The sequence below is a fragment of the Mesoplodon densirostris genome, chromosome 5 (assembly GCF_025265405.1).
Source record: "Mesoplodon densirostris isolate mMesDen1 chromosome 5, mMesDen1 primary haplotype, whole genome shotgun sequence".
Classification (NCBI taxonomy): Eukaryota; Metazoa; Chordata; class Mammalia; order Artiodactyla; family Ziphiidae; genus Mesoplodon; species Mesoplodon densirostris.
Genome location: NC_082665.1, coordinates 58505541 through 58531563, shown reverse-complemented (window position 1 = coordinate 58531563; position 26023 = coordinate 58505541). Strand labels below are relative to the sequence as shown.

At 39.9% G+C, this 26023-nt stretch overlaps 1 protein-coding gene across 2 annotated transcripts in view; it reads right to left on the bottom strand.

Moving 5' to 3' along the window:
* Nucleotides 1–400: 400 nt before the first annotated feature.
* NECTIN3 (nectin cell adhesion molecule 3) overlaps nt 401–26023 on the bottom strand; it is a 151964-nt gene continuing 126341 nt past the window's right edge. Inside the window, exons 8-9 of one of the 2 annotated variants that reach the window (XM_060098856.1) lie at nt 9820–9882; nt 401–9045 (exon numbers count right to left, since the gene is read on the bottom strand). In XM_060098856.1, the coding sequence (XP_059954839.1) occupies nt 8866–9045; nt 9820–9882 (243 nt within the window). In that variant the 3' untranslated portion in view covers nt 401–8865. The remainder of the gene's footprint in view (nt 9046–9819; nt 9883–26023) is intronic. The other variant, XM_060098857.1, reaches the window with a different exon arrangement.

Sequence of the window (26023 nt, the reverse complement as noted above, 5' to 3'; positions counted from 1 at the left end):
GTATAAAAGTACTATTACTATTTTTAAAATCTTTTTTTTTTTTTTTTTTTTTTTTTTTTTTGCAGTACACGGGCCTCTCCGGACTCACAGGCTCAGCGGCCATGGCTCACGGGCCCAGCCGCTCCGCAGCACGTGGGATCCTCCCAGACCGGGGCACGAACCCGTGTCCCCTGCATCGGCAGGCGGACTCCCAACCACTGCGCCACCAGGGAAGCCCTAAAATCATTTTTTAAAAGGACTCCAGTATAGAAATCTACTATTTCTATAAAAGATGTTCTTTAAATCTTGAATTTTACAGTCATATAATTAGGCTATTAATTTTTAAATGTATTTTAATATTTGACTTATTGATAATGAAAAAGTTTAGTTGATAAAAGCTTTATTCAAAACATGTCAAGAACCACATAGTTCAAAACTTCAAAAATAAAAGTCATTTTCTGGTAACTTAAAAATAAAGAGTATCTAAAAACAACCACATTAACATCTACTATTTATAATACAATCTCAAAATCAAAGCTAATCTTAGTATTTCTATTTCTTGCCACATTTGAGCTAGAATCCTCCTTAACCCACTACGTTGTTATGAAACCCTTTCAGTTTTAACACTTAAAATACAATTTGGGTATTTTCTGTATACTATTGATCTCTTCCCATACGGAAAAATTAAAATAGTTCAAATGATTAGAAACTAATTTTCACTTTAAAAAGAAAAAGAACAGTTTAGTAAAACATTTCTTTTGAAAACAATGGGTGGATTAGTAATCTGAATTGAGCTACACAAGAACACATTTCTACCTGAGGACTCTCCAGATTATTCACTACACATTTATATAGTACAGGGCATTTGAAAAATACTTTTCATTATTATTATTATTATTTTTGTCAAGACTCATACCACCCAGGTGCTGTGAAATAGCAGAATTAACCTTAGTTTATACAGGGAGAACCAAGGCACCATGGTGAGATCTTGCCAGTGCCAGAGTGAGGCCTCATTTACCTTCTGACTTATGTCCAGAGCCAGATGCCTCTTTCTGGAGGACATTAATTTATTCAATCATGGAAGTAAGAGCATGTGGGATTTGTGGTGGGATAACTAGTTTTGGCTCTGTAAGGAAAAAGTTCAGAGGATGGACAAGGTAGAGAGGACAATTTCATTGTGAAAGGGGGTAATGGGAAGAAAGTTAAAACCAGGGTACAGACTCTATTCAGACAGAGATCACTTTTCAGAAATAAAGACAGCAAAACAAGGATAGGAAAAAATAATAGCTATAGAGTTTCTCATTTCTAAGCCAAGGGGCTTTTATGAAATCACTTTAAAAGTAGGAGCTCTCTTGATGACAACCCTTAAACATCTTATTTTTCCCCCTCCATAAAACCTCTGTGAGGTGGAGAGTACTAACTTACAGGGATGAAACTGAGAAGTAAGGAAGTTAAGAGGTTAAGACCACATGGAAAATGAATAGGCTGGAGCAGATGTTATGTCTTAAGCTTTGGCTTAGAAATAGAAACAGAAGGTAGAGGATAAACAGGAACTTTTCTGGATAGACAAGTGGAATAATCCAGGGATTCAGTAGCAACACCACCTACTTAACATTTTTTTACAAAGGACGTGGAATTTCAAGTACACAGTGAAACCTAAGATGACAAATACTCTTCTGGGTATTGAAATGCTCAGTTGAAGGGAATACAGCAATAAGTTCTCATGAAACCATGTGAAAAAAGAGGCATTAATGAGCCACAGTGTGGGTTAAGTGCAAACCAATGCATTTAGGACAAAATACTGCTGCCTGTAGTTAAAATATGATGGACATGGAGCCATCAACATGACTTGTGAGAAGAAATTAACTTAGCCTGATCAATGTGTTAGGGTGGATTTAAAAAAAAAAAAAAAGCTGGTCATTACTGGCAAGAATAATGAAAACCAAAATAGTAGTGCCCATGCATTTGGGAATCAGTGGAACCCTGGGCTTTATAGACCCATTGTGAGTTATTAAGGGACATTACAAATGTTTGAAGTTCATTCCTAACCTCTGGAGGAGACACATAAAACATTTATGGGTGTCAGACATATTTGTAGCAGGATAGGCCACAGTTCTAAGCCAGTGTAGCCAATCTGATGTTCTGGATTCCCAGGGGGGCTTTCCCTTGAGGCCTCCTCTAATCGACTTTACAGTTCAGTCCTGTGCCATGATAATAAATACAACCGGTCTAGGCCATGATACCAAGTGTCCTGCTGGGCTACAGGGAAACTGATCATAAAATCTTTAAATGGTAAGGCTGGGAAAAACCTCAAGAAGGGAACTGTTCAGTCTCCTGCCTCTAGATGGAGTAAAACACTGAAACATCTCAGGAAGCTGGTTTTGGTTTATTGAAGATTGTTTGGGATGGCAGTTGTAATCTAATAATAACTTCAAGTCCATTAGTCTATCTCCTTGGGTCCAAAGGACATGCCATGTCAATCATGTGCAAGTGGCAACTGTAAACAACACAGCTCTAGAATGGGAGCACTTAGAGGACATGGCCCTGCCAACCTTTAATTCACAGAGATGCTGCTTTTTTCCATAAATATTCACAACATCTGTTCCCCTAAAACTCAGGCATTTATCCCTATACCTCACAGCTAGAGGTACCAGATACTGCATATAACTAGAACTTTTTGGTGTAGGGAGGCATGTAATTTGATATATATCATGGCTTTAGCCCCCAAACACTGACTATTCTGGGGAATGGACCAATGGAAGTGATTTATTCCCAACCAATGGAATGGAGAATCCTTTTATTTGTCAGTGGTGGTTTCCCTTTTCCCTGAGATATAGAAGGAACTTCCATATCATGGTCTCAGTTGATAATGTTTGATAAAAAGATGTTTAGTGTCATCTGAATTTTTGACATTCTCTTTCATTCTAGTCTACTCAGCTCCAAATTCCCACAGTCATACAAATGTAAGTAGAGAATAACTAACCTAATAAGTGGAAATACAGTAGAAATAAACCTAATACTTTATATATTTCCACTGTCAAGGTAAATATGGCCTCTGTTCCTACCTCTAACCTTTTTACAGAGATAATGCTATAGCAAAGATAATAAAATGGGCCTGAAATAGTGAGATGTTCGTAGATGTGAGGGTTCTGCTGTATGCGTGAACTCCAGTATTTTTTTCAACTGTGAATTTTAAGCCGGCTTCTCTCCCATCTGCCTGTCTTTCTCTCTCTCTGATGCACCACACACACACACACACACACACACACACACACACACCTCTAACAAGGAAAAGGCTGTCACTACTAAGGAGAAATGCCAGCAGGCAGCAGGTGGTTGACATTAGAGAAGTGAATACACCTCACCCCAGTGTGAAGGTGTGATAACACAAGGAATCCTTAAGAAACTCTGTTATGTTGAATGTAATTTGAATTATTTTGGCACATGTTAATTGGTCTTAATATACACCCTAGGAGTGTTTATTTAACATTTAACGTTTCCTAGTTGGGAATACACCCTCCAAAAGTTGTTAGTTGGCATTTGAAAAATTCAAGTCACTTCAGAGGCTACTACCATAAGAACTCAGCGCCAGAGACTTTGTTAATGAGTGATTTTTTTCAGTGGTCAAGTTAGTGGTGTTAAATGTATGTGGATTGGCCCAAATACCATAGGGCACTCCATCCCTTTCACGAACATGGCATAAAGTTCTAGCAAGCCCACTAGCCCTAAGATTCCTAGATTACTAACCTGTTCTATGTCTAGAAGTTGAACAGAAATCAGGCTGCCTGACACCGAATCTGCTGTAATATTATTGGATTCATTTCTAATAGCCCTTTTACATAAGATATCGTTGGGTTCTCTAAAAGAATGGAGTGGGGACTTTTTCAAGCTTACATGACAGGTTGACTATTACAGGATGTCTGTTCTAGTGCCTGAGTGTTTATAAAGATGAATGATGCAGACACTGGCTTAAAATCTGATTTCAGTGTAATATACCACCTGGTAAGGTTGGGGGGGAGGAGACATACAGCCCTCACCCAACCCCTACCTACTGAAGGCCACTAAACCACCTAATAATTGCAAGTGACCAAATTGGCAAAGTCCAACTTACAACAATTTTCTTTAATGGAGGGAACACAAGAACCTTTCAGGGGCCATAAGATTCACCCAGGCATAGTCCATAGTTGAGTAGGCTTGCAAATAGCAGTTTCTAGTTTAACAGAAGAACTGGAAGTCCCTGGTCCTCCTAGGTAGTCTGTAAATGGCCCAAGGATGAAGGGTGTTGCCAGTTCAGCACAGGAACAAGAGAAGCATAGAACTGAACCACAGGTGGGGGTCCTGACATTTCTACTTTCACACCCTTCCTCCTCTTCTTCTGGCTTTCTACCAGAGCCATCTCTCTTTCCAGATGCCCACTGTAACAGTGCCACCACCCCCTGGGAGTTCAATAAAGGTGAAACAAACTCAAAGGGGCAGTAAGTATATCAAATTACTAAGCTGAGGAAGAGATGTTAGGAGTTTGTGCCCTCTAAGACCGAACCAACTGGGATGGAGTGGCTTTAATTATTCGGTTGGTTATTTTTGCAGAGATGGTTAATCTAATGGGTATGAGACTCTATGAGCATTTTGAGAAGTTCGAAAAGTAAGTAAAAACGAGCACATGCAATTGCTTTCTTCTCAGTAAACATTTTTTTATGGTTTTCTTCCATGTACCCTCTTACACCTCTGTTTTCCAAAAAAATCAAGAAAGCCTCTTCCCTAACACCACTCCCCAAAAGCAGACTTAAAAGAAGTAACAGCTGACTGATGATTAGTGTGGTCTGTGGGTGTGCAGCATAGGAGTGGGAGCCTTTCTGTCCCCACGGGGTCTCCTGGAAGGGGACAAAACAGGAGTTTGGTTCTAGTCAGTGAGATGATTCTTGTAAGGTGCTTGCCCTGGAATCCAGTCCATACTACACACTCAATAATGGTAGCTATTATTAGCAGTACAACCACAGGTCAACAGAGCTTAAAAGGCTAAAATCCAGACATCAAGCTTTCCATATGACAAATGCTTATTACAGAAAAGGGATGTCTTCCACTTGCACTTGGCTATACTCAAATTAGCTCGAACTGAAATTTTCATCTGCCACTTGGTTCTCCCTGGGGAGACGCTATGGTACTCAAAATGCTGGCAAGGGTGCTGGGAGTTCAGGTTCAATATGCAACAGTAATAGAGTCATGGGTATTTTCATTTGAAGAGAACTTACAATTTCCCATCCATTATTATCTTCTTTAACTCTCCCCACATTTCTGAGAGGCTGACAGGGAAAGTATTACAATCTCTGCTTTACAGATAAGGGGCAACTGACGTCCTAGACAGATTAAGTGGGAGTAGAACCTATTCTTCTGATTCTTGGTATAATGGTCTATCCTCTATGCCCCAGGGAAAAAGAGGCTTGAAGAAAGGCTCTATTGGATATAAAGAACAGCACTGAGAGACCAGCACACTGCAGGGGAAAATTGCACAATGAAAAACAAAATAGTAAATTTTACACTACTGTGAAAGAGGAATTAGGAAATCATTCTCAAAAGATGGATGAAAAAATATATTATCCCTATGAGTAAACAAGGCCATAAAAATTAATGAGGGGGCCAGTTCATTTAGTTTACAGCACATTTCTTTAGTATCTACTATGTGCATGTTACAGGGAGGCCTAGCACAGGTAAGAATTTTATATTACATGTCCTAAAGAGCATGGACTTCTTCAATTTTAGAACATATAAGGCGGCCAGGGATAGGGGAGTCCTCATAGAAAATAAATCACTGCCATTTAAGAATTAACCTAAATTCTTATCCCATTATGTCAGAGCAATCCTAACTGGTACAGATGCTTTATTTTAGTGCAGTGGGCAAAGAACCTGGTGATCTGCTACTGCAGCTATGATGCACGCTCCTGGAGCTTGGGCCGCCTACAAAATAGGCAATCAAGGCTGTGTGTTTAAGATGGAGCATGCACACTCCCCCTTGAAACGCAAAACTGCAACCGTAAGTGGATAAGCACTCTGGGGATTTATTTCTGTTTCAGTGTGTTTTAATAAACCAGTTATGGGAAGAGTATCTAGTATCAGCTGTGGCTTATATCCTTAAGCCTCACTCACTGACCTTTAGGAGTCTAACTTCCAAATTTAAATGGCCATCGTCAAGTGGTCTAGCCTCCAAATTTAGAGATCAACAGGCTAATTTTGGATGGCATTTTTTCCTTCAGGGGGCTGGCTGATCAAACCCCTTTAAAGCTCCTTTAAAATACTGAGCTCTATTCCACTCAGTATTTAGAGAGAACAGATGGGAGGCACCAGGATAAGTAATTATATAGCTCCTGTGACCCATGTAAGGGAACAACAGCTATAAAATCTACCAGTCTGTTAAAGAAATACCATAGCTGACAGAGAGGCAAAGAGGATATTGAACTAGCTGGCTGTTGAGAGAAGTGTCTATATCCTGAGATTTCTTTTCTATAACTACACTGAGAATGTTAAAAATTGCAATAGTGGCTTCTTGATGGTAGGGAGGGTAGAAGACAGGTCAAAGGGCTCTGAAACTCACCGTGCTCTGACTCTCTTTCCCTAGTGCAAATGAAGATATCTCAACTCCCCTCTAGGTCCAGCGTCTACTTTTGTGACACTAATTCAACAACCTGCTTCCCAGCAGCACCTAGAAACCATCCCCAATGTGTAAGACATTTTTAAAGCTCACTAAAGGAGGCAATGCACCACAGTATCCTCCTCTGTAACATCTAGTATGTATAAAACACTTCCCTATCAAGGAGAGCTCTGACTAGAGTCATCTTTCTGTTGGAAAACAACTGCAAGGATCCCTACACCTTCAGTTACATTAACTCACTGATGGGATTCCAAGTAATAAAGTCAGATATCTTCTTTCTGTGTCAGCTTGCTAGCAAGGGCAGTACACTAACTCTGAGGTAACATAGTGAAACAGCAATGATGGTCCTTGGAATTTACCCTTTGATTCCATGTAACCATCATCTTTTACAGAATTGCTGGTCACCCAGGTAATGGAGGGGGGTAGTATATTACTACTGTAGAACAACCTGGATAATTTGTCTGACAAAGCATGGCAACTGAAAAAAGGAAACAAACACACAAGCAAGAACTAGAGCCAGCAAAACGTGAATCATAATGTATCTTTGGTATCCCATTAGAAATCTATGTTAATATTCTCCTACTCCCTTGAAGCTTAGGTTGGAAACGTGTACTATTTTATTTTAGTGCTTATGTCACTTTTTCCTAATACATGACAAGTCTGCAGTGTTTTTTATATCTGTGACAGACCCATAATCTTCCAGAACACATAGTAAAGCAATGCTTTTCTTAAGATATGAGGGCAGATGATTGACACTTGCACGTGTACCTGTGTTCCTTCCTCTGCTCACCCCACTATAATTGCTACCTTCAAGCTCATCAAGGAAAAGTTGGCAAAGGGAAGTGAGAAAACTCCAGACTGGTAAGTCAGTCCCTGTATTATTTGCGTTTTAGTATCTCTTTACTCTTATTATTGACCAGTTAAAGTAGGGGAAGAGGGATCAAGGACCACATGTGGGTTTAGCACATATGCCATAGTAAAGGCACTTTTTGTTTTCTTAGGTTTTCAAATTCTCTACCTGGGTTTTAAGAGTAGGGGTGGGCTTCCCTGGTGACGCAGTGGTTGAGAGTCCGCCTGCCGATGCAGGGGACATGGGTTAGTGCCCCGGTCCGGGAAGATCCCACATGCCGCGGAGCGGCTGGGCCCATGAGCCACGGCCGCTGAGCCTGCACGCCCGGAGCCTGTGCTCCGCAGCAGGAGAGGCCACAGCAGTGAGAGGCCCACGTACAGAAAAAAAAAAAGAGTAGGGGTTATTTCATGGTGATTTTCCAGCAGGCTTTTTTCTGAGGTAGATAAAACACAGACAATAAAAAGTCTGAAGAATGCAAAGGGTAGCCAAAGCCTGTGTGGATAGGATTAGCTTGAAAGAAAGTTCAGTAGTGAAAGCTGAGTCTGTCATATACAATACCACAGAAAAGAGGGCTCAAGGCTCAAGGTTGTCCACCATTTAGACAGGGCTTCTAGAATTTAATAGGTGGGAAATAGGCTAATCTGGACTATGAAGAACAGAACTGTGGGAACAATGGCCAAGTAAGAGAAGAACCCTGGTTAGCACATAGCTCATCAAGACTGGGCCGATAATAGCAAGAAATATGCATCCCTCAGGACCATGGTGATCAGGAAGGAATGCATATTATAATATCACAGGAGTCTAAAAGAAACCAACAGACTTGAAGGTCTGAACTCTCTTTTGTTATTGTTTCTGGGATAAACAACAAATTTTGCCTCTTTTCTCAGGCCTCCTGTTTATAAGTAGGTATTGTAATTGTATTAAGCATGTCAGGAAAAGCCAAATCCAACTAAATAATTAGTGAGATGGATTTTGAGCTCCTTTTCCTGCCCATCTGAGTTACAGACGAACAGGCTGGTCTGCCTGAGACCCAGTGAGGTTAATACTCCCAGCTGAGGCCTTTCGTTCTGGAGAATCACTGCTGTCATCCCAGGCAGATGCTCTACTTTTAAATGAACATGCCGTTGTAGGCCCAATGTTAGTAGTTAAACACCATCATCACAGAAACACACAAAGCTAGAGTCAAGTTCAAAAACACAGCTGGTGATTAAGAAACTCTTAATGAAAGGAAGAAATGTGCTATTGGCTCCAAGTCATTTATCACTACTTCTGATATACTTAGACTGGGATTGTTTTATATGAGACAGAATAAAATCATACCTATTGGCCTCAGTTTCTCTCCCTCAATCTAAGAATAAACATTTGTTAGAACACCATTGGAGAAAGAGGACAGTCACACGTAATGTTCCCGTGGGTTGATGTAGACTCTCTCCAGGTCACGGCTTGGATGATATTTGCCAGGACTCCCGTCTTGGTAGCACATCTGATCGTAGAGGGGGTACATCTGCTGAATCCCATCTTCCCCCACTGGATTCTCATCTTCATAGTCAAATCTTCTGCTACTCAGTCCATTCTAAAAATTCAAACATTGCTTACGTTATCAGAGCAGCTGTTTGTATTTCTAGCTCTTGGGTAAAAACAGGCAAGAACAGAATTCATTACACACAAGCTATTGAATGGCAAGGTACAGTTCAACAACTTATCATTTTCCAGTCACTTGTTGCTTACAATACCTGTACAAGAGTGGTGGCATCTCCTAAATAGAAAATTGTGACTAATAAGGACTGTGGTCAGTTTCAGGTTTCAAAATTTGGAACTCGTATCAGTTAAGGTAAACTGGAGAAAAACAAGGTTGTGAACTGCAGGAGTCTCTCAGCAAGGCTCAAGCTTGGAATCCATGCATGAGATAATACAGAGAGCTAAAACAACCAAAACAAAACCAAAAGAGGATTCAGCACTGGGGAATTAGGGAAGAGACACAGTGAAATGGACTGGTATTTGTATGCCCAGCATGGCTGAGGATAAGAAATGCTGTCAAAAAATAGCCTCTTGTCTTGACCTTTCTTCCTTTCTTGACTCTGGGTCACAGCTGACACCATAAAATGAACCTCCCTGATGCTCTATGGTGTGTCTGGTACTGAGCCTCTGTCAGGTTACTGGTTTCATAAAACTTGATTACTTCTAAGAGGAATAAGCAAGCTCAAGGACTTTACAAAATCACACCACAGGTAGTCAGATAGCAGAGGTGAATAAAACAAAATTTCATGGAAATAAAACAGTATTTTAATAAACATGGTGGTCCCCGGCTCCACCTGGGCTGACCCTACTAGAGGACCATGTTACTTACAGAGCGCTGGAGACTGCCAACCTCTCTTCCTTTGAACTGAGTCTGCAGAGGCAAGTGTTCAGTCTGGAGGGAGAAGACAGAAAAAGACATGCACTTTAAAGCACCAAGCACATGATAAGACATATCAACCAAGACCGCTAAGACTCCTGTTTTTAAAAGAGCCAATCATGGCTTGTTAAATGTCTGCCAACTAAGCAAAATGTTCCACATGAAGATGGGAAAAGCAACTACCTTTCCTGAGAGTTGTCTATCTCTCCTGGCTCCAAACTTCTTGTAGAATGAAGAAAATATACAGAACATCTGCTACAGAAGCTCTCATGCAAACTTGTTTACATCTTACTTGAGGTAACATTCAGCACAGGTCTCTTGCCTTTTCTCAGTGGAAGAGTCTGATATTTTGAATTGACTAAAAAGGGTTTGGAGTGGCAATGAAAGATTTTATAGATGTATACATGGTCTGCTTTCGTTTCCTGTTGCTACTCCCTGTCTTCCAACCCCATACAGATCATAAAGGGGTTCATCGTTTTCAAACCTCAGCCTAAGAGAATCTTTCTCAGCTTCCCTTTTGCTTACAAACACATACTTACCCTTCAGCCCCGAGTTCAAATATCATCCCTTTCAGGAAGTGAAGCACAAAACCCTCAGACAGAGACAGCCACTCTCCTTTCCGTGCTTTCACAGCATGTGTTATCACAATTATTTATTTGCTTTCTCCTTCACTGGATTGAGGGTGCTGGTTGGAGTATTTATAGACATTATCTCATTTAACTTTTATAATAATTCTGTAAAACCAATGTCTACTTTACAGATGACTAAAACTGGGGCTCAGAGTGGTTAAGTAAGGTGTCTCCAGTCACACAGCTGGTAAGTGGTAGATGCTTTGTCTGATTCCTAAACCTATACTTTTATACCCATGCTTCTGGCTCAGTGCCTGGAAAATAGATGTTCAATAAATATCACAAAAGAATGCCTGAAAGTCCCAGCATGTAGGCATATCTGTCAACACGTTCTTCATTTCACTGTCTTTGCTCATGCTGTCCTTTTTGTCTGGAAGGTCTGACACTTAACCTCTGGCACTTGAAATACTACCCATCTTGGTCTGACTAAAGTCATTTTTTTTTTCCTAAAAGGCTTTTCCACACTACCCACCAAAGTTTATTTACTCCTACTTTTCCTATCGTTCTCGTTTATACCTCCATCATAGCAGACATCACGCTCTGTCAGTTTTATGGTTCCTAATGTCTGTATCTTTCAACCTAGTAAACAGTGAACCTCTTTTGGCCATCCTCCTCCATCCCCACACCCTAGCCTGTGGTTCTGCAACAGTAAGAATTCAACAGTTAACCAGTAACTTCACTGAAATATGAACTATCAACTCTTGATATTCTGTATCATATGCCATGTTATCCAAATTGTAAGTTATCTGTGACAAATTCATTCCCCCTGTCACATTCTGCACGATTCTAGGGTGCTTCCCACATGACTACTGATACGGACAGTACACATTGGTAAAAGTCGAAGGCAGGGCCTGCTTCATGGACCTTGTATCGCCATCTTGACATGCTTAATCTTTAAACAAGGGGCCCTGCATTTTTGCTTTGCACTGAGCCTCACAAATTACATAGATGGTGCTGGTCCAAGGAAAATAGACTCAGAAAAAAAAATAACCTAAAATTAAAATTAGCATTTTCTTTTTTGTTTCTTGGCTATTTTAGATGAGCCATGGCTTTATGAGCAATAACAGCATTGCTAACCTTTTCTCATGGCCTGAGATATAAAATCAGCCCGAAGCGGCACACTTGAAAATCCTGGACAAGAAAAGAGAATTCCTAGGACTGAGCAGGAAGAAATGGTGTCTGGGCACCATGAACAGTCTTCATTTGCACTGAATGGACAATTAGCAAATGTTAAGTTCTTCTTCTCTACCCAATATTGTAACCCTTCATCAATAATCATTAAACCTCACATGAGCCCATGAATTTTGTAGTACAATAGTTAATCAAATTATTTATATAGACAGAAGCCCCACACATCCTAGGGATGGCCCTGCATTAGGGACCAGGGCTACACAAGAGCATGCTGTGCTTGCCTCTGCATTACGTGGTCATTTAGCTTCTGACGAGATACCTAAGGAACTAAATTTAATCTAAATTCCTGGTACATGTGCTCTTTCCGCTAGTCCATAAACTACCCTAAATGTTGCATATTCTTTTTAATAAAGTTAATCACCACGGTATACAGAAAAGGGTCTTGCATGATACCTTTCATATGGTTGGTGCTTGGTATATATAAACTGAATTACCTATAATATTTTACCTGATGGATACATGATATATATTATTCTATTATTCTTGTGGTTTTTCCCAGAAAGCCTTGGGATGCTCTGAATCCCTAATACATATTTTGATTTCCCTACTTACATGTACTGTAACAATTTCTATTGAGCTACAAACCCATATTCACTTTCCTGATTTACTAAAGTCATGCAGACTTTCATTCCTGTCTTCCAAGGTGCTAACGACACTAGTTTTTCAAGTTTTATTATATATTATCTTAATAAATATTTTTACTTTCTCTGACTCAACAAATAAACCAAAACCTCTACATTATACTATGTGTTATATTTTAATCTGTTTCCATGTAGATAATATTTTAAAACCGCATAAACAGAGCTTTTAGTTACTAAGGTTTATTTTCGGGGATGACAGAACCAGGATTTCAAGTTGCTTTTGTCAACAAGTCTACAATCACCCTGGATACTCTGCTTGCTCTGGCAGTGGAAGAACTTCAAACTAGAGTTCCATTTGGAACCATTATCCACACTACCAAGTTGGAGTCCTTTTGGTCTTCTCTCGTTTCATAATTTCACCCTCAAAATGCTCTGTAATTCCTTCCATGTCTCCCTTTTGATCAGACTCTTTCATTGTGATCTATAAACCGTAAACATTGTTCTTTTTAAACACATTCTCCTACCTTCCCAAACTTTTCTCTAAAATGTTCCCTCCAATTCCTAGCCCCAACTGACATCTGCCTCTTCCAGAATTTTCTTAAGCCTGGATGAAGTAGGATTTCTTATAACTAGTGCAAATCACTCCCACATCTACAAGAACTTCCATATCCTTCTCTTATTTTTCAACTCTTTTTTTTTTACTTTTTTTTTTTTTTTTTTTTTTTTTTTTTTTTGTGGTACGCGGGCCTCTCACTGTTGTGGCCTCTCCTGCTGTGGAGCACAGGCTCCGGAAGCACAGGCTCAGCGGCCATGGCTCACGGGCCCAGCCGCTCCGTGGCATGTGGGATCTTCCTGGACCAGGGCACGAACCCGTGTCCCCTGCATTGGCAGGCGGACTCTCAACCACTGCGCCACCAGGGAAGCCCTCAACTCTCTCTCTCTTTTTTTTTTTTTTTTTTGCCATGGATTCCTACCTCCTGGCATGCAAACATGTTCAAGAATCTGCCATCTTAAGAGATAAATGAAAATATCGATTAAAACTTCATCTTAGGGCCTCCCTGGTGGCGCAGTGGTTAAGAGTCTGCCTGCCGATGCAGGGGATACGGGTTCGTGCCCCGGTCTGGGAGGATCCCATATGCCGCGGAGCGGCTGGGCCCGTGAGCCACGGCCGCTGGGCCTGCGCATCCGGAGCCTGTGCTCCGCAACGGGAGAGGCCACAACAGTGAGAGGCCCGCATACCGCAAAAAAAAAAAAAAAAAAAAAAAAAAAAAACTTCGTCTTAAATTCTAAAAGGTCATTATTAACTTACCTCTTAAAACCTCCACTTAACAAGATACCTAAAACACATAACCTGCTGAAGGACCATCCATCTTCCCTCAGCTCCTAAGGTTGTAATAAGGGAAGGTAAACTAAGCACCCCACAACCTCATACCTAGTTTGGAATTGGTCTCTCCTCCATTGCTACCTTCCCAATTCAAGCATCTGCTAAGCGTCCACATCACATCCTTGGGTAACTTTACACTGCCACTTATAGCACACCAGACATACCCAAATATTTTAATGTTCATTATTTTTATAAAACCAGAGAATCTCAGAGTAGAGATTATGTGAAGAATGTATGAATAATGAATTTATTAGTAAACTACTATGATTCCACCTGCAATGTCTTGAAAGACACAAAGTTCTTTCTACAGAGAAACTCCAGGCCCTGAAGGAATCACTAGTAAATTCTACCAAACATTTAAAGGATTAATACTACTCTTAAATTCTTTCTGCAAATGCGAGAAAAGAGAACACTTTGTAACTACTTTTATGAGATTAGCATCACCCTGATACAAAAACCAGACAAAGATATTACAAAAAAAGAAAACTAAAGTTTTTATTCCTTGTATCCCAAAACCTTAAACCAAAACAGCCCTCAACAGTTGAATATCTAAACAAATTACGGTGTATTCATAAAATGGAATACTACTCAGCAATGAAAGGAAATTTATTCAAGCAACAACATGGATCTCAAAAATATAATGCTAAAGAAATTGGACACAAAAAAGCATGCTGTGATTCCCTCTATGTGAAATTCTTTTTAAAAAACATAACTAGTATGTTGTGATAGAAGTCACATTAGTGGTTGCCTGAGGTGTCAAGGAGGGGTAGTCATGGTAGGGTGTGTGTATGAGAAGTTTTTCAGGTGATAGAAATGTTCTTGATTGAGGTAGTGGTTGCATGAATGTATACAATTGGCAAAGCTTATCAAACTGTACACTTAAAATGGGTCATAGTGTTATGTCAATTATATCTCAATAAAGTTGAGTTTGTTTTTTTTTTTTAAACTATACCTTTCCATTTTATCACAGTCATTCCGTTTTGGAGGAGCATGCACGTGGAGGTGAATTCAAATGGGAATTCACCAACATAGTCTGGAATCTGGCATGATGCAAGGACACAGTAAATTCTCAATAAATACGTTATAACAGATTATCCTTGATGCAGGAGTTTCTTGACTCCAATATTCAATTGCTTACTTGTGTTCTAGTGACTGAGTTCCTAATCCATAGATATATGATTTCACCACACTAAAGGAATTAACACATGAATAAATGGTTATATAATACATCATTCACTAAGTATGGATTCCTCAAGGTGTAAAGGATATTACATTCCTATCCATTAAGTACCTCTCTAAGCCATGACTAAAACTGTGAACCAAAAGTCAATTTTCCCTTTCACTTTTATTAATAGTTGTGAGAGCAGCCAGCCATGTTGTATGAGCAACAACTATAGAGACTGTGTTCTAATCAAGCAAAATTTACAACAACATTAATTAGGCACTTGTTTAATGAGATATATAATTGTTACTGTTCTCCACGATAATTACCAAAGCTACTCGCATGAATGTCTCTTATTATTACAGTAGACCCTTGGCATTCACAGATGTAACATTGCTGGTTTTAACCATTCACGAGTGAATTTTACAAGGTTATGACAGGTTGTAATTTGTAACTTTGTTGAGACACAAATTTGAATGAAGACTGAGGAGATTTCTGACATGGAATAGTCATTTAGCTCGTTCATGAGCATAGCAACTGTTAAGCTGTGTCTCTGTTATTCTCAATTCATATATGAATTCTATAAAAGATAGGGGTATTTAAGAATGTAGGGTTTCTCAAAAGCCTGTGAAGTTTCCTCTGTGGATGTCAAAGGGGTGCTGTGTTATTAATCAACTTTTTCCTTTCAAATTTAGTTTTGTTTTTTTTTTTACTGATTTTTAGTCAATTCTTAGGTTTCTAATATCTAGAATCAATCATGATCAATGCAGATTGCCACTACACATTATACAGATTCTATGTATAAAGTCTACCTGGATGTTATTCCCCAAGACTTGAGATTTTATTTGCTTATAACCCCTCTTTCCCAATTTCTGGGAGAGTAAGGTTCATTTCTGTGTTCCGTCCATGCACTCCATCCTACAAATCCTTTCCTGTTAACACTCTAAGAAGGAGACTGGGAGGTTTCCCCCAAACCTCACATGGTGCTATCACAGAGTAGATGTTCAGTGACGCCCACTCTCAGTCAGCGGTCACCACAAAAGTTTTGGGTGCTAGAGTATGTTGTGAAAGCTGTGCCAGTTGGACTAGAAACCTTGGGGTCTAAATTCCTAACTGCAAAGAATAAGGCAGAGTTAGATCTGAACAGGTTCAAGAGAAGGGTGTGAACACCATGAAAATAGGTTCTAGATCCTCAGTACTCAGAAATCTTATAAAGAAAGACTGGAGGAGAGGATCTAAGGTTAAAGGAAGAGAAAAAGGGTACAAAGAAGTTGGCTCAATAATGTCAACATGGTTAAAATAGACATCATTAGGCTCTGCGTAGACAAAAGAACAACTGTAACTTGCAAGGACTGACGAAAGGTTCTTCCCCTACTCCTTGCCCCTTAAGGTGGGTGTTGTGCAATATGCTTTAAATGTCCTCATATTTTTTTTTTTTTTTTTTTTTTTTGCGGTACGTGGGCCTCTCACTGCTGTGGCCTCTCCCGTTGCGGAGCACAGGCTTTGGACGCGCAGGCTCAGCGGCCATGGCTCACGGGCCCAGCCGCTCCACGGCATGTGGGATCTTCCCAGACCGGGGCACGAACCCGTGTCCCCTGCAGCGGCAGGCGGACTCTCAACCACTGCGCCACCAGGGAAACCCCTCATAGTCTTATATCATGTCCTAAAGGTAATTTTATTATTGTTCCTATAATAAAGATGAGGAAGCTGAGGCTCAAGAGAGTTGAAACAATGTTCCCAGTTCACAGAGCTAAGATTCACATTTATATTTATGTAATTCCAAAGTCTGTGTCTTAAACCATCACACAAAGCTACCTATCTTCCTACCTTGAGTATATCCACTATCTTCCTAATTTGACTGCAGAAGGGGACTCAAAAGCAAGAACACAATGGGCACTTGAAAGGGGAGAGGGCATAAACCTGAGGGGAGAGACTGCGATGCTCAGTACTCGACAATTTTGCAAGCTTCTCTGAGTTTTCTTCATCTGAACTGGTCAAACAGAAGCTATGGCCTAACTTACTTCCCCTCCTGCTTGGGCTCCAGCCTCAATTAAAGAAAAACAAAGGCAGGGCTTTTCCTGAGCAGTTCAGGACTCTCATCAGAGTTTTACCTCTGCCTCAGCCCAGGGCTGAACACATAATGGTCATTTGCTGTAGGATAATACTTTATAAAATTAATTTAGAGGGCATTTCCTCTCCTGTTTTACTGTTTGTTTATAACTTTCAGTGATATATTGATAGTTGGTACCCTGAGAGCAATTTCCAGTCCCCTAATTTATAATGTTAAAGATTGCAATGACGCAATTACAAGCAGAAATGACTACAGAATGTCCTCCTGGCAAACTTTTCAAATGTATGCTTAAACATGAGGCTTATTATAAGACAGAAGAATGTTAGATATCTTATCCTACAAGGCAGCATTGGGTTTTTCTTAAGTCACCACAGAATTATAACTGCCTAGTTGTTGTTGAAACCGTTTTCTTATCCAAAAGGAAGACAGTGTTCCTTCTTATCACTGGTAAATAAATTTCATTACTTCTACTGAGTATACATTCTAGATTTTAACTTTTCAATGTAAAATTTGGTATGACACATTTAATGAAATTTCTTATCTTGGCTATGGTCTCACTAATGCTTACCTTAAAATACACAAGAAAATGATACTTCACCTAAATTGTAATATGTATGCAAAGCAAAGTACCTAATTAAGGCAGACAGATGATAAAGATGATGGAAAATTATCTGCAGGCGAATGAGACACCCACATACAATACTAAGATGTCCCCCCAATCATAAATCCTACCCATTTAAAGGACACAAATCAAATGATTATGCATTCATATGTGCTATTTTCCACAACTAATAAATACCTGCACATGTTAACATCAGAATGCTGTGCTGTCCTTGTCACAATGGGCATCTTTGCTCTTCAACCCCTTGCCTTAACACTGCACCAAATTACCCACGCAGATCACTTTAGCTCCAAGTTTGCCCACAAGGTAAACCTTCAATCCAGAGCCATTAATGTATTTTCATCCATGCACACAGATGCCCTCAAAGAAGGTGCTAATTACCTCTTCTATATCAGGCACAGTATTGTACTCCAAGCCACTATGTGCAGAAATACTATCTTCTGAAACCAAATTCTAGTTCCTCTCTAGAAACTATTAATATGAGCCTTCCCAAATCTCATATTTGATCCAACGTTCCTGAACTCATGGCACTGGAAAAAGATACTCTAATAAGAACTTCTTTATGCTTAATAAGTTACACTGTTTTTAGCAAAAAGATAAAAAAGTAAAAAGAGCCTCCTAAAATCTTTAACACTAAACATATTTGAGATTGTGAAACAAAATGCAGTACACTAACTGTAGAGTACCACTACTCTTACATTCCTTCCTACTGACGGTGAGAGAATACAGGAATCATTTCCCTTACCAATAATCTGCTGTTTCTATTGAGGGTGTAATTAAAAGGTAGAAAATAAAATATGAATAGGTCTTTATCTGTTTGCTTAATGATTACTAACCCATGAACAATCTAAAGGATCCTTGAATATATTTAGTTAATAATTACATGTATTTTTCCCTTGGGGTCTTACATTTAATTGAGAGGCATTTTTCATCATTTTCCTGACAAGAAAAAAGAAAATCTAGGTAACATACACTATTTCTTCTTCTAAAGGAAGATAACCTAATAACAGTAAAGAAGGCGAGACAGAAGAGAAATCATCTGCTATGGAAAGCTAATATTAACCTTCAGGGACAGCAATTTTGTAAATATAAAGCCCAAAGTAGGCAGTTCTGTTTGATATAGAGAAGTAGCTGTAATCCCAGTTTGGCATTTCCCTGCCCACAGGCACTAACGTCTTGAGCAACCTGAACAAAGGTACCTTGGGCTGGAATCCAGCTCCTGGGTTAAGCATGACCAGAACATGTCAGTGACTGGAACAGAGTTCACAGCACCAGTGGTTTAAGGAGGAGGGTGAAGTCCATGACACAAAAGGAGGGGAATCCTTCCAGTGGAGATAAGAAAATGAGTCAAGGATCTTTTGTTTGCCTTCAGTTTACTCAACAGAGTCAGAACTGAGTGTTCAATATATGCTCTAATTAGATGCTGCTCCTCTATCAGGCAAGAAACACTGCTTACTAAAGTAAATGACAGTTAACATAGCATTTCGTCTTCATGCCCACATAGTTTAAATGGCCAAACAAAGCCTGAGTATTTTCTATTAGCCCCTAGAACAGGCTAACAACTACAAATAACAGGTCATCCGCCAAGTCTGGGATCTGTAAATACCACTTCAACTGACATTCCTTCACTGGATACTGAAAGGAGTCGGTCTGTTAGGACATGATCATCTCCATTATTTAAAATAAAGAACTAAATGTGAACTTCTGGGGGAAAAAGCAGAAGGAGTAAATCATATTTTTAAAATATCAACTTAAAAGATATTTAAATTAATTCCATATTAATGGCATTTAAGGTGACATAGTTACCTAGTCCCTGCCCAAGCTGGAATAGCCCTAGGCTGTGGGTGACCCTGGCTGGAATGGATCTTACCTAGAGGGGCCTCCTTGGGGGCCACCAGCAGGTGCCACTGAAGCAGCAGCAGCTCCTTCCTTAGTCCTGTGTAGTTAGTTCAGACACAGTGTTCGTGAGAGGTGCCATCATGTTTGGGATCCCTGGGCTGAGAGCTGATGGGAATTTTGGTGCTGCTGTTTATGAGAACTGAGCTCCACAGAGGTGAACTTCAGTCTTCTCTAAATGAGCTGGAAATCAATAGTCTGTCCTCTGAAGTAACCTCATCATTAGTAATACTCTACCAATAGGAATGCCAAAGAACTTACCTGTTCCCCTGCCCTCCAGGAATTTACAACCTTGTTTCAGGTGTCTTGTCTTCCAAACAGTTAAACAACAAAGCAACACAGTTTGAATGCAAACTACTCAAAAGCGGGAAACCTGTCTTATGCTTCTACTTTTTCTCTTCTACCACAGTACCTACCATGCCGTAGGTATATAAACACCTACTGATCTAATCTGATTATAACCTCAAAGCGCTACAGATCCACAATTTCTTATCTGAAAGTTTTAGGAACAGACGTATTTTGGAATTCAGAATTTTTCAGATTTTAGAAAGGTGAAATGCACTTATTCCATATATTTATAAAACATCTCCAGACCCTTCTGGAGAAGGATCTGGAGATGTTTTATAAATATAAACCCCATACAGAACCCCATAATCAAGCATATAAATATTTCTGCAATGGAAATATGAGCATTCACATTAAGTAAAGAAAGTAATGACTATGTATAGCTTCATGAGAGTCAGCAGTTCAGGTCAGATTTTGGTGCAAAATGACTTAAAAAAAAAAACTTCAGGGTCTTCCCTGGTGGCACATTGGTTAAGAATCTGCCTGCCAATGCAGGCGACACGGGTTAGATCCCTGGTCCAGGAAGATCCCACATGCCACAGAGCAACTAAGCCCGTGCCCCATAACTACTGAGCCTCCGCTCTAGAGCCCGCAAGCCACAACTACTGAGCCCAAGCATTGCAACTACTGAAGCCCGCAAGCCTAGAGCCCGTGCTCCGCAACAAGAGAAGCCACTGCAGTGAGAAGCCTGCACGCTGCAACGAAGAGTAGCCCCCGCTTGCCGGCAACTAGAGAAAGCCTGTGCCCAGCAATAAAGACCCAACGCCACATACATACATACATACATACATACATACATACATACATACATACATAAATAACTTTAAAAAAAACTTCAGATGCCTAGAGATTTTTATAAATGTAGCTAACAGATTGTGGACCTATAACACACATCATAAGAATGACGGCAATTCAGAGGCTAGAGCAATCAAGATAAGCTGTGGAGAGGTGAAGGTGAAACAGTATCAGTGAGAACCCAGACTCTATTGGTGGGGTGGGAGGACTCATCTGACTGCACTGAGGGTATGGGGGGTCTGACCACAGAGCACCAAGCTGAGAGTGCCAAGCCTCCAGAGCCACCCAGATTCTAGGCTATGCGAGCAACACAGTGAAAGCAGGGCCTGAGAAATCTCAATCTAACAAGTGGCAATGATCACGATGATGGTGAGTGTGGCTTTTCAGAGCACAGGAAAATCCAGGATTTGACCACCAATAGCAGGGAGCAGAGAAGGGGAAGTGAGAGAAGGCAGAAAACACCAACAGACCTATAGCTATACACCAAGTCTGCAGATGCTATAAGCATGTACAAAAAGAGAAAATAAGAGGGAAATAGAATAAACGTAGGCCATGTACTTCATTAAAGGTTTATGGGACAGAAGGTATATTTGTCCATGAAAAGAGAAACAATGTAGATAATAGCAGAGATTATCACTACAGATTGAGTCGAATCATGAGAATAATCACATTCTATCCAGGAAAACAGATCACAGATTTAAGAACGATAGTTCTTAAAGAGAGCACAAAGACTGTAAAATCCCTGGGTAGGGAGTGAGCTGCTCACGTCACAGACATTGAAGCAGTTGTGAGGTTGGGGAGGAGGAGTAGAAGGAAAAGGGCTGCTGTGCCCCCAGAAGATGGGTAACACTTTATGGGCCCCCATGAAAGATTAAGGCGAATCAGAGTTGAATCAAAGAATTCTGACCGAAAGCATCATGTGTGATTACAGGTGAAAGATCCAGAAGAGGTGAAAGGCCCTGGCCTGACAATGACAAAATGCAACAAAATGGGAGGGGTTAAACATTATCACACGGAGGAAAACACTGCTGCTCGTGTGAAGATGAGGAGCAGCTGCAGGTTCAGAAATAGGCCTTCCATGCTCACAAAGATGAAGCATGTTGTATTAAAGAAGAGTGGCATGCACTTGGAAGAGGAGTCGTGTTTTCCTAACAGACTCAGAATGGGTAACAGATCAGAGTAAGCACCATCTGTGTGTTCAAGGAAAGGGCATAATGTTTGCTTTTGATTGTAGCCTGTGTTGTTGTTTTTTTTTAATGTTGCATTTCTATGTAAGTTGCTTGGAAGAGAGGAGGAAAAGAATATACTCAATATAAGTAGATTCAAAAGCTCCAAAAATCTTCTATCACTTTTCCCCCAAAGAAGCTCAGAGTGCTTTGCTAGAATCTCATTTTTACTTCCAAAAGGATTTGGGGAAACTCAGCAGTAAGGGTTAGAACAGACAAAGGTTCTCAGAGAGACTTATGCAGGATTTCACAGTAAGTCTAGGTGCTTTACTGTGTTCATAGAACAAATGAGGCCTCCAACCAATATGCATGGTACCTGGCAGATCAAAGGAAAAGGCCAACAGGAAAAATGTCCTCCTGATAACAATTTGTGGGTGGAGAATTTTCTAACAGATACCATGGTACCATTAAGGGTGAAAGTTTTACTTCTTATGAACCTGAAGACCCACTTTAATTTTCTCCTTCTAAAATCTATTTTGAATACCATATCATCTTATTTTTAGTATGGTTTGGAGAAATATAAATTTTTAAGAAATAAATAAAGAAGCTAGGTAATCCAAATTTCTTTTCTGAGAAATAAAATCCAGGCTAACTTTAGACCCTTTAAATGTGCAGAAGTAGATGAAAAGGATCTTGTTTTTATATTCATCCTTCCTCATCTAGATTTTGGCAAGTATCCAAAAGAAAAAGGAGATGTAACAGTACAAAGTCCTCAACTTATTTATTTTAAAATATCAGTTTAGTTGAATCTGCACTCAGTTCAAAACAAGAAGAGATGGCTCAGAATATTTAGATGATTAATGCCAGCAAATGCCTGAATGTTTCCCTATTTTGTGAAATGTTGAAAAAAAAATCTACCTCAAGAACTTGGCTACTTGGTGGGAATGTAAATTGATACAGCCACTATGGAGAACAGTATGGAGGTTCCTTGAAAAACTAAAAATAGAATTACCATATGACCCAGCAATCCCACTACTGGGCATATACCCTGAGAAAACCATAATTCAAAAAGACACATGCACCCCAATGTTCATTGCAGCACTATTTACAATAGCCAGGACATGGAAGCAACCTAAATGCCCATTGACAGACGAATGGATAAAGAAGATGTGGTACATATATACAATGGAATATTACTCAGCCATAAAAAAGGAACGAAATTGGGTCATTTGTAGAGATGTGATGGACCTAGAGACTGTCATACAGAGTGAAGTAAGTCAGAAAGAGAAAAACAAATGTCGTATATTAACGCATGTGTGTGGAACCTAGAAAAATGGAACAGATGAACCAGTTTGCAGGGTAGAAATTGAGACACAGATGTAGAGAACAAACATATGGACACCAAGGGGGGAAAGCAGGGTGTGTGTGTGTGTGTGATGAATTGGGCGATTGGGATTGACATATATACACTAATATGTATAAAATGGATAACTAATAAGAACCTGCTGTATAAAAAAATAAAATAAAATTCAAAAGAAAAAGAATTTAAGATTGAAAAAAAAAGGAACTTGGCTACAAATCTGTGCAACAGATCTTTAACAGGGCAAGCTAGATGACGAAGTGAGTTGTTCTGAGAAAATGCATGCACTTCACATTATAGCTAAACTTTTTTCCTTAACTTAGCAGGAGATGAAATATATATATTTCAACTGTTTTTAATTTAAGAGTTTTTCTCCTTATGAGGTTCCACCCATATGTGCAGTGGGGTAATGTGACATCTCCTTATAAATAGCTTTCAAATGGCAATATGCACTGGAGTAGGGAGCTCTGTTCCGTACAGATGCAAAGGCACTTGATGTGCTGGGAAAGGATGATGTATTAAATTGCAGCAGCTGAGCATCTTCTAGGTACAGTCTCAGAGGCTGTGGGATAACATAGCTGCTAAAGTCTAAGACTGTCCTTAATAACTGATGAATCAGAAGCAGCAGACTGGCTTAGTCCCTTTTATCTGAGGAATTCTAATATGTTAGTGCAAGAAGGGCCTCAGGAATTATCCAGGAACAAATGCCCTCCTTTCACCTATGAGGGAACAGGGTTCCAGAGAGGTAAAGGGATTTCCCCCCAGGTTCACTCATGACACAACTGGAACACAAATCCAGATCCACATTTCTTGACTCCCATGCCAGTGATTTTTCCAGTATTTGTGTGAACCCTCGAGCTAGACTGCCTGGGTTCTAATCTCAGCTCTCATAGCTGGGGACACTGTCAAAGTTATTTGAAGCTCTGAGTTTCAGTTTGCTTACATGAAAGATGAGGATCACACTAGCATGTGCCTCACAAGGTTGTTACAAGGGGTACATAAATTCATACATATAAAGCAGTTAGGACAATGCCTTGCATTTAACAAGTGCTAACTAAATGTGAGCTCTAATTAGTTAGTGTTAACTGGTGTAATCTCAGTTGGTAGGCAGCAAGGAACAAAAGAGCCCAAACCTAGAAGCCCTTCACTAGAAATTACCTTGGGGAAATTAACCCCTCAAAGCCTTAGTTTCCTCATTTATAGAACAGGGAAAATAGTAATTCCTACTTGAGAAGGTGACTATAAGGATTAAATGAGACGGTTCATGTGAAATGTTTACAACAGTGCCTGGCACATGAGTAGCACTCAACAAATAATAGATATTATTCACAAACAATAATTCAATGAAAACTTGTAACTCTCTATCACCAACCTATTTCCTCCCTACTTAATACTATCTCCTTCTACCTTTCAACTTTCTCCATCCTTATGCCCAACAAAGAAGAAAAGAGTAGGGGATTTATTTTTCAACATTAAATAAGGGAAAGAAGGGGAAAAAAAGTTTAAAAGGATGATTCATTTTATTGGGTTGGTCACGAAGTTCAGGTTTTGAAAAACCCGAACGAACTTTTGGGCCAGCCCAATATATAAACAGCCAAATTTTCCAATATATCAGTGCATGAGAGCTGACACTTTGGAGAAAGGAAAAGCTGTATGCATGAGAACATTTTCAACTCACCAGCATACCATTTAGGGCCTTAACGAAGTAGAGCAGTAATTTTGTTAAATACAGAACAAGCTAATAAATGAATTAAAAGACGTGTTTTCCTCTCATATACTATTGGTGGTAGTGTACCTTGGTATAAAGTATAAATCTGTGGGCAATAACCATCAAAATAAAAATCCATATACCCATTAATTTCTACTTCTTAGGGATTCATCTAATAGATATGTTCTAGACGTATAAAAAATATATTTACAAGTTAATCACTGCAGCTGAATGTGAAACTATTTCCCTAATTCTTAGTTCAAGATTCTAGGTATCTCTCCAGTACCTAGTCATATGTACCTATACATTGAGGATTTTAATGGAAAAGTAGTATCTTCACATTAGACCCTATAAGTTAAGTAAATGGAATAATCACGAACAACTTTAAAATATGCTCTGGTAACCATGCTTATAATCTATTAATATTCTATGATAGTGTATTTTACTTATCCTTGAGCACAGTTTGCTAGGGGGGAAAATGTTCATTGATAATATCACAATATCATGCTGTATTTGCCAAATATTGATTTTAAAACACCAAACATTTTGGGGAGCGATATCACCAAGATGCTGGAGTAGGAGAACCCAGCCTCCAGCCCTCTACAAAAATCAACAATCAGACAGATAATCACAAACAAAAACAGTTCTGAGAGAGCTCAGGAGTCCACTTAAGAATCTTTAGCAACACAGTGGAACAAAGAAACCTAAAAATAACTACAGGAAAAGGAAGGAAGAATAATGTCATTTTGCCTGCATCATCCCATCCCCCAGGCTGGCACTGCTCAGCGCAGAGAGTGCACTTCCAGCTAGGAAGAGTTCCACTGACTGGGAAAAACAGGGTGGGGTGAACAACCCAGCTTTCGGGGCACCACATGAAGGATCCACCTCGGTTTCACCCCACCCAGAGACCAACACAGTTGAGATGTATGGAGATGTCTACGAACAAGTAAAAAGAACAGGGGCTGCGAAAAAGAGCCACACAGTGGGAGTAACCATGGTTCCCTGTAAACCACTCTGCAGAGGAATCCAGCAGCTTTTGTCGCTGACGAAACCAACTGTCAACATGGCTGCCATGAAATCCCTGCAGATTTCACCTTTTTTCACCTCAAGGTGTTTGCATTTTCAGGCCACCAACTACCTGAGTTCTGTCCTATTCCCTCCCCTCCCTGCCCCCTCTGTAGCCCAGGATCCTCACTAACAGCCAGCCCAGGCCTCTGTGGCTGCTTGGGTGCAAGACATTAGGCTA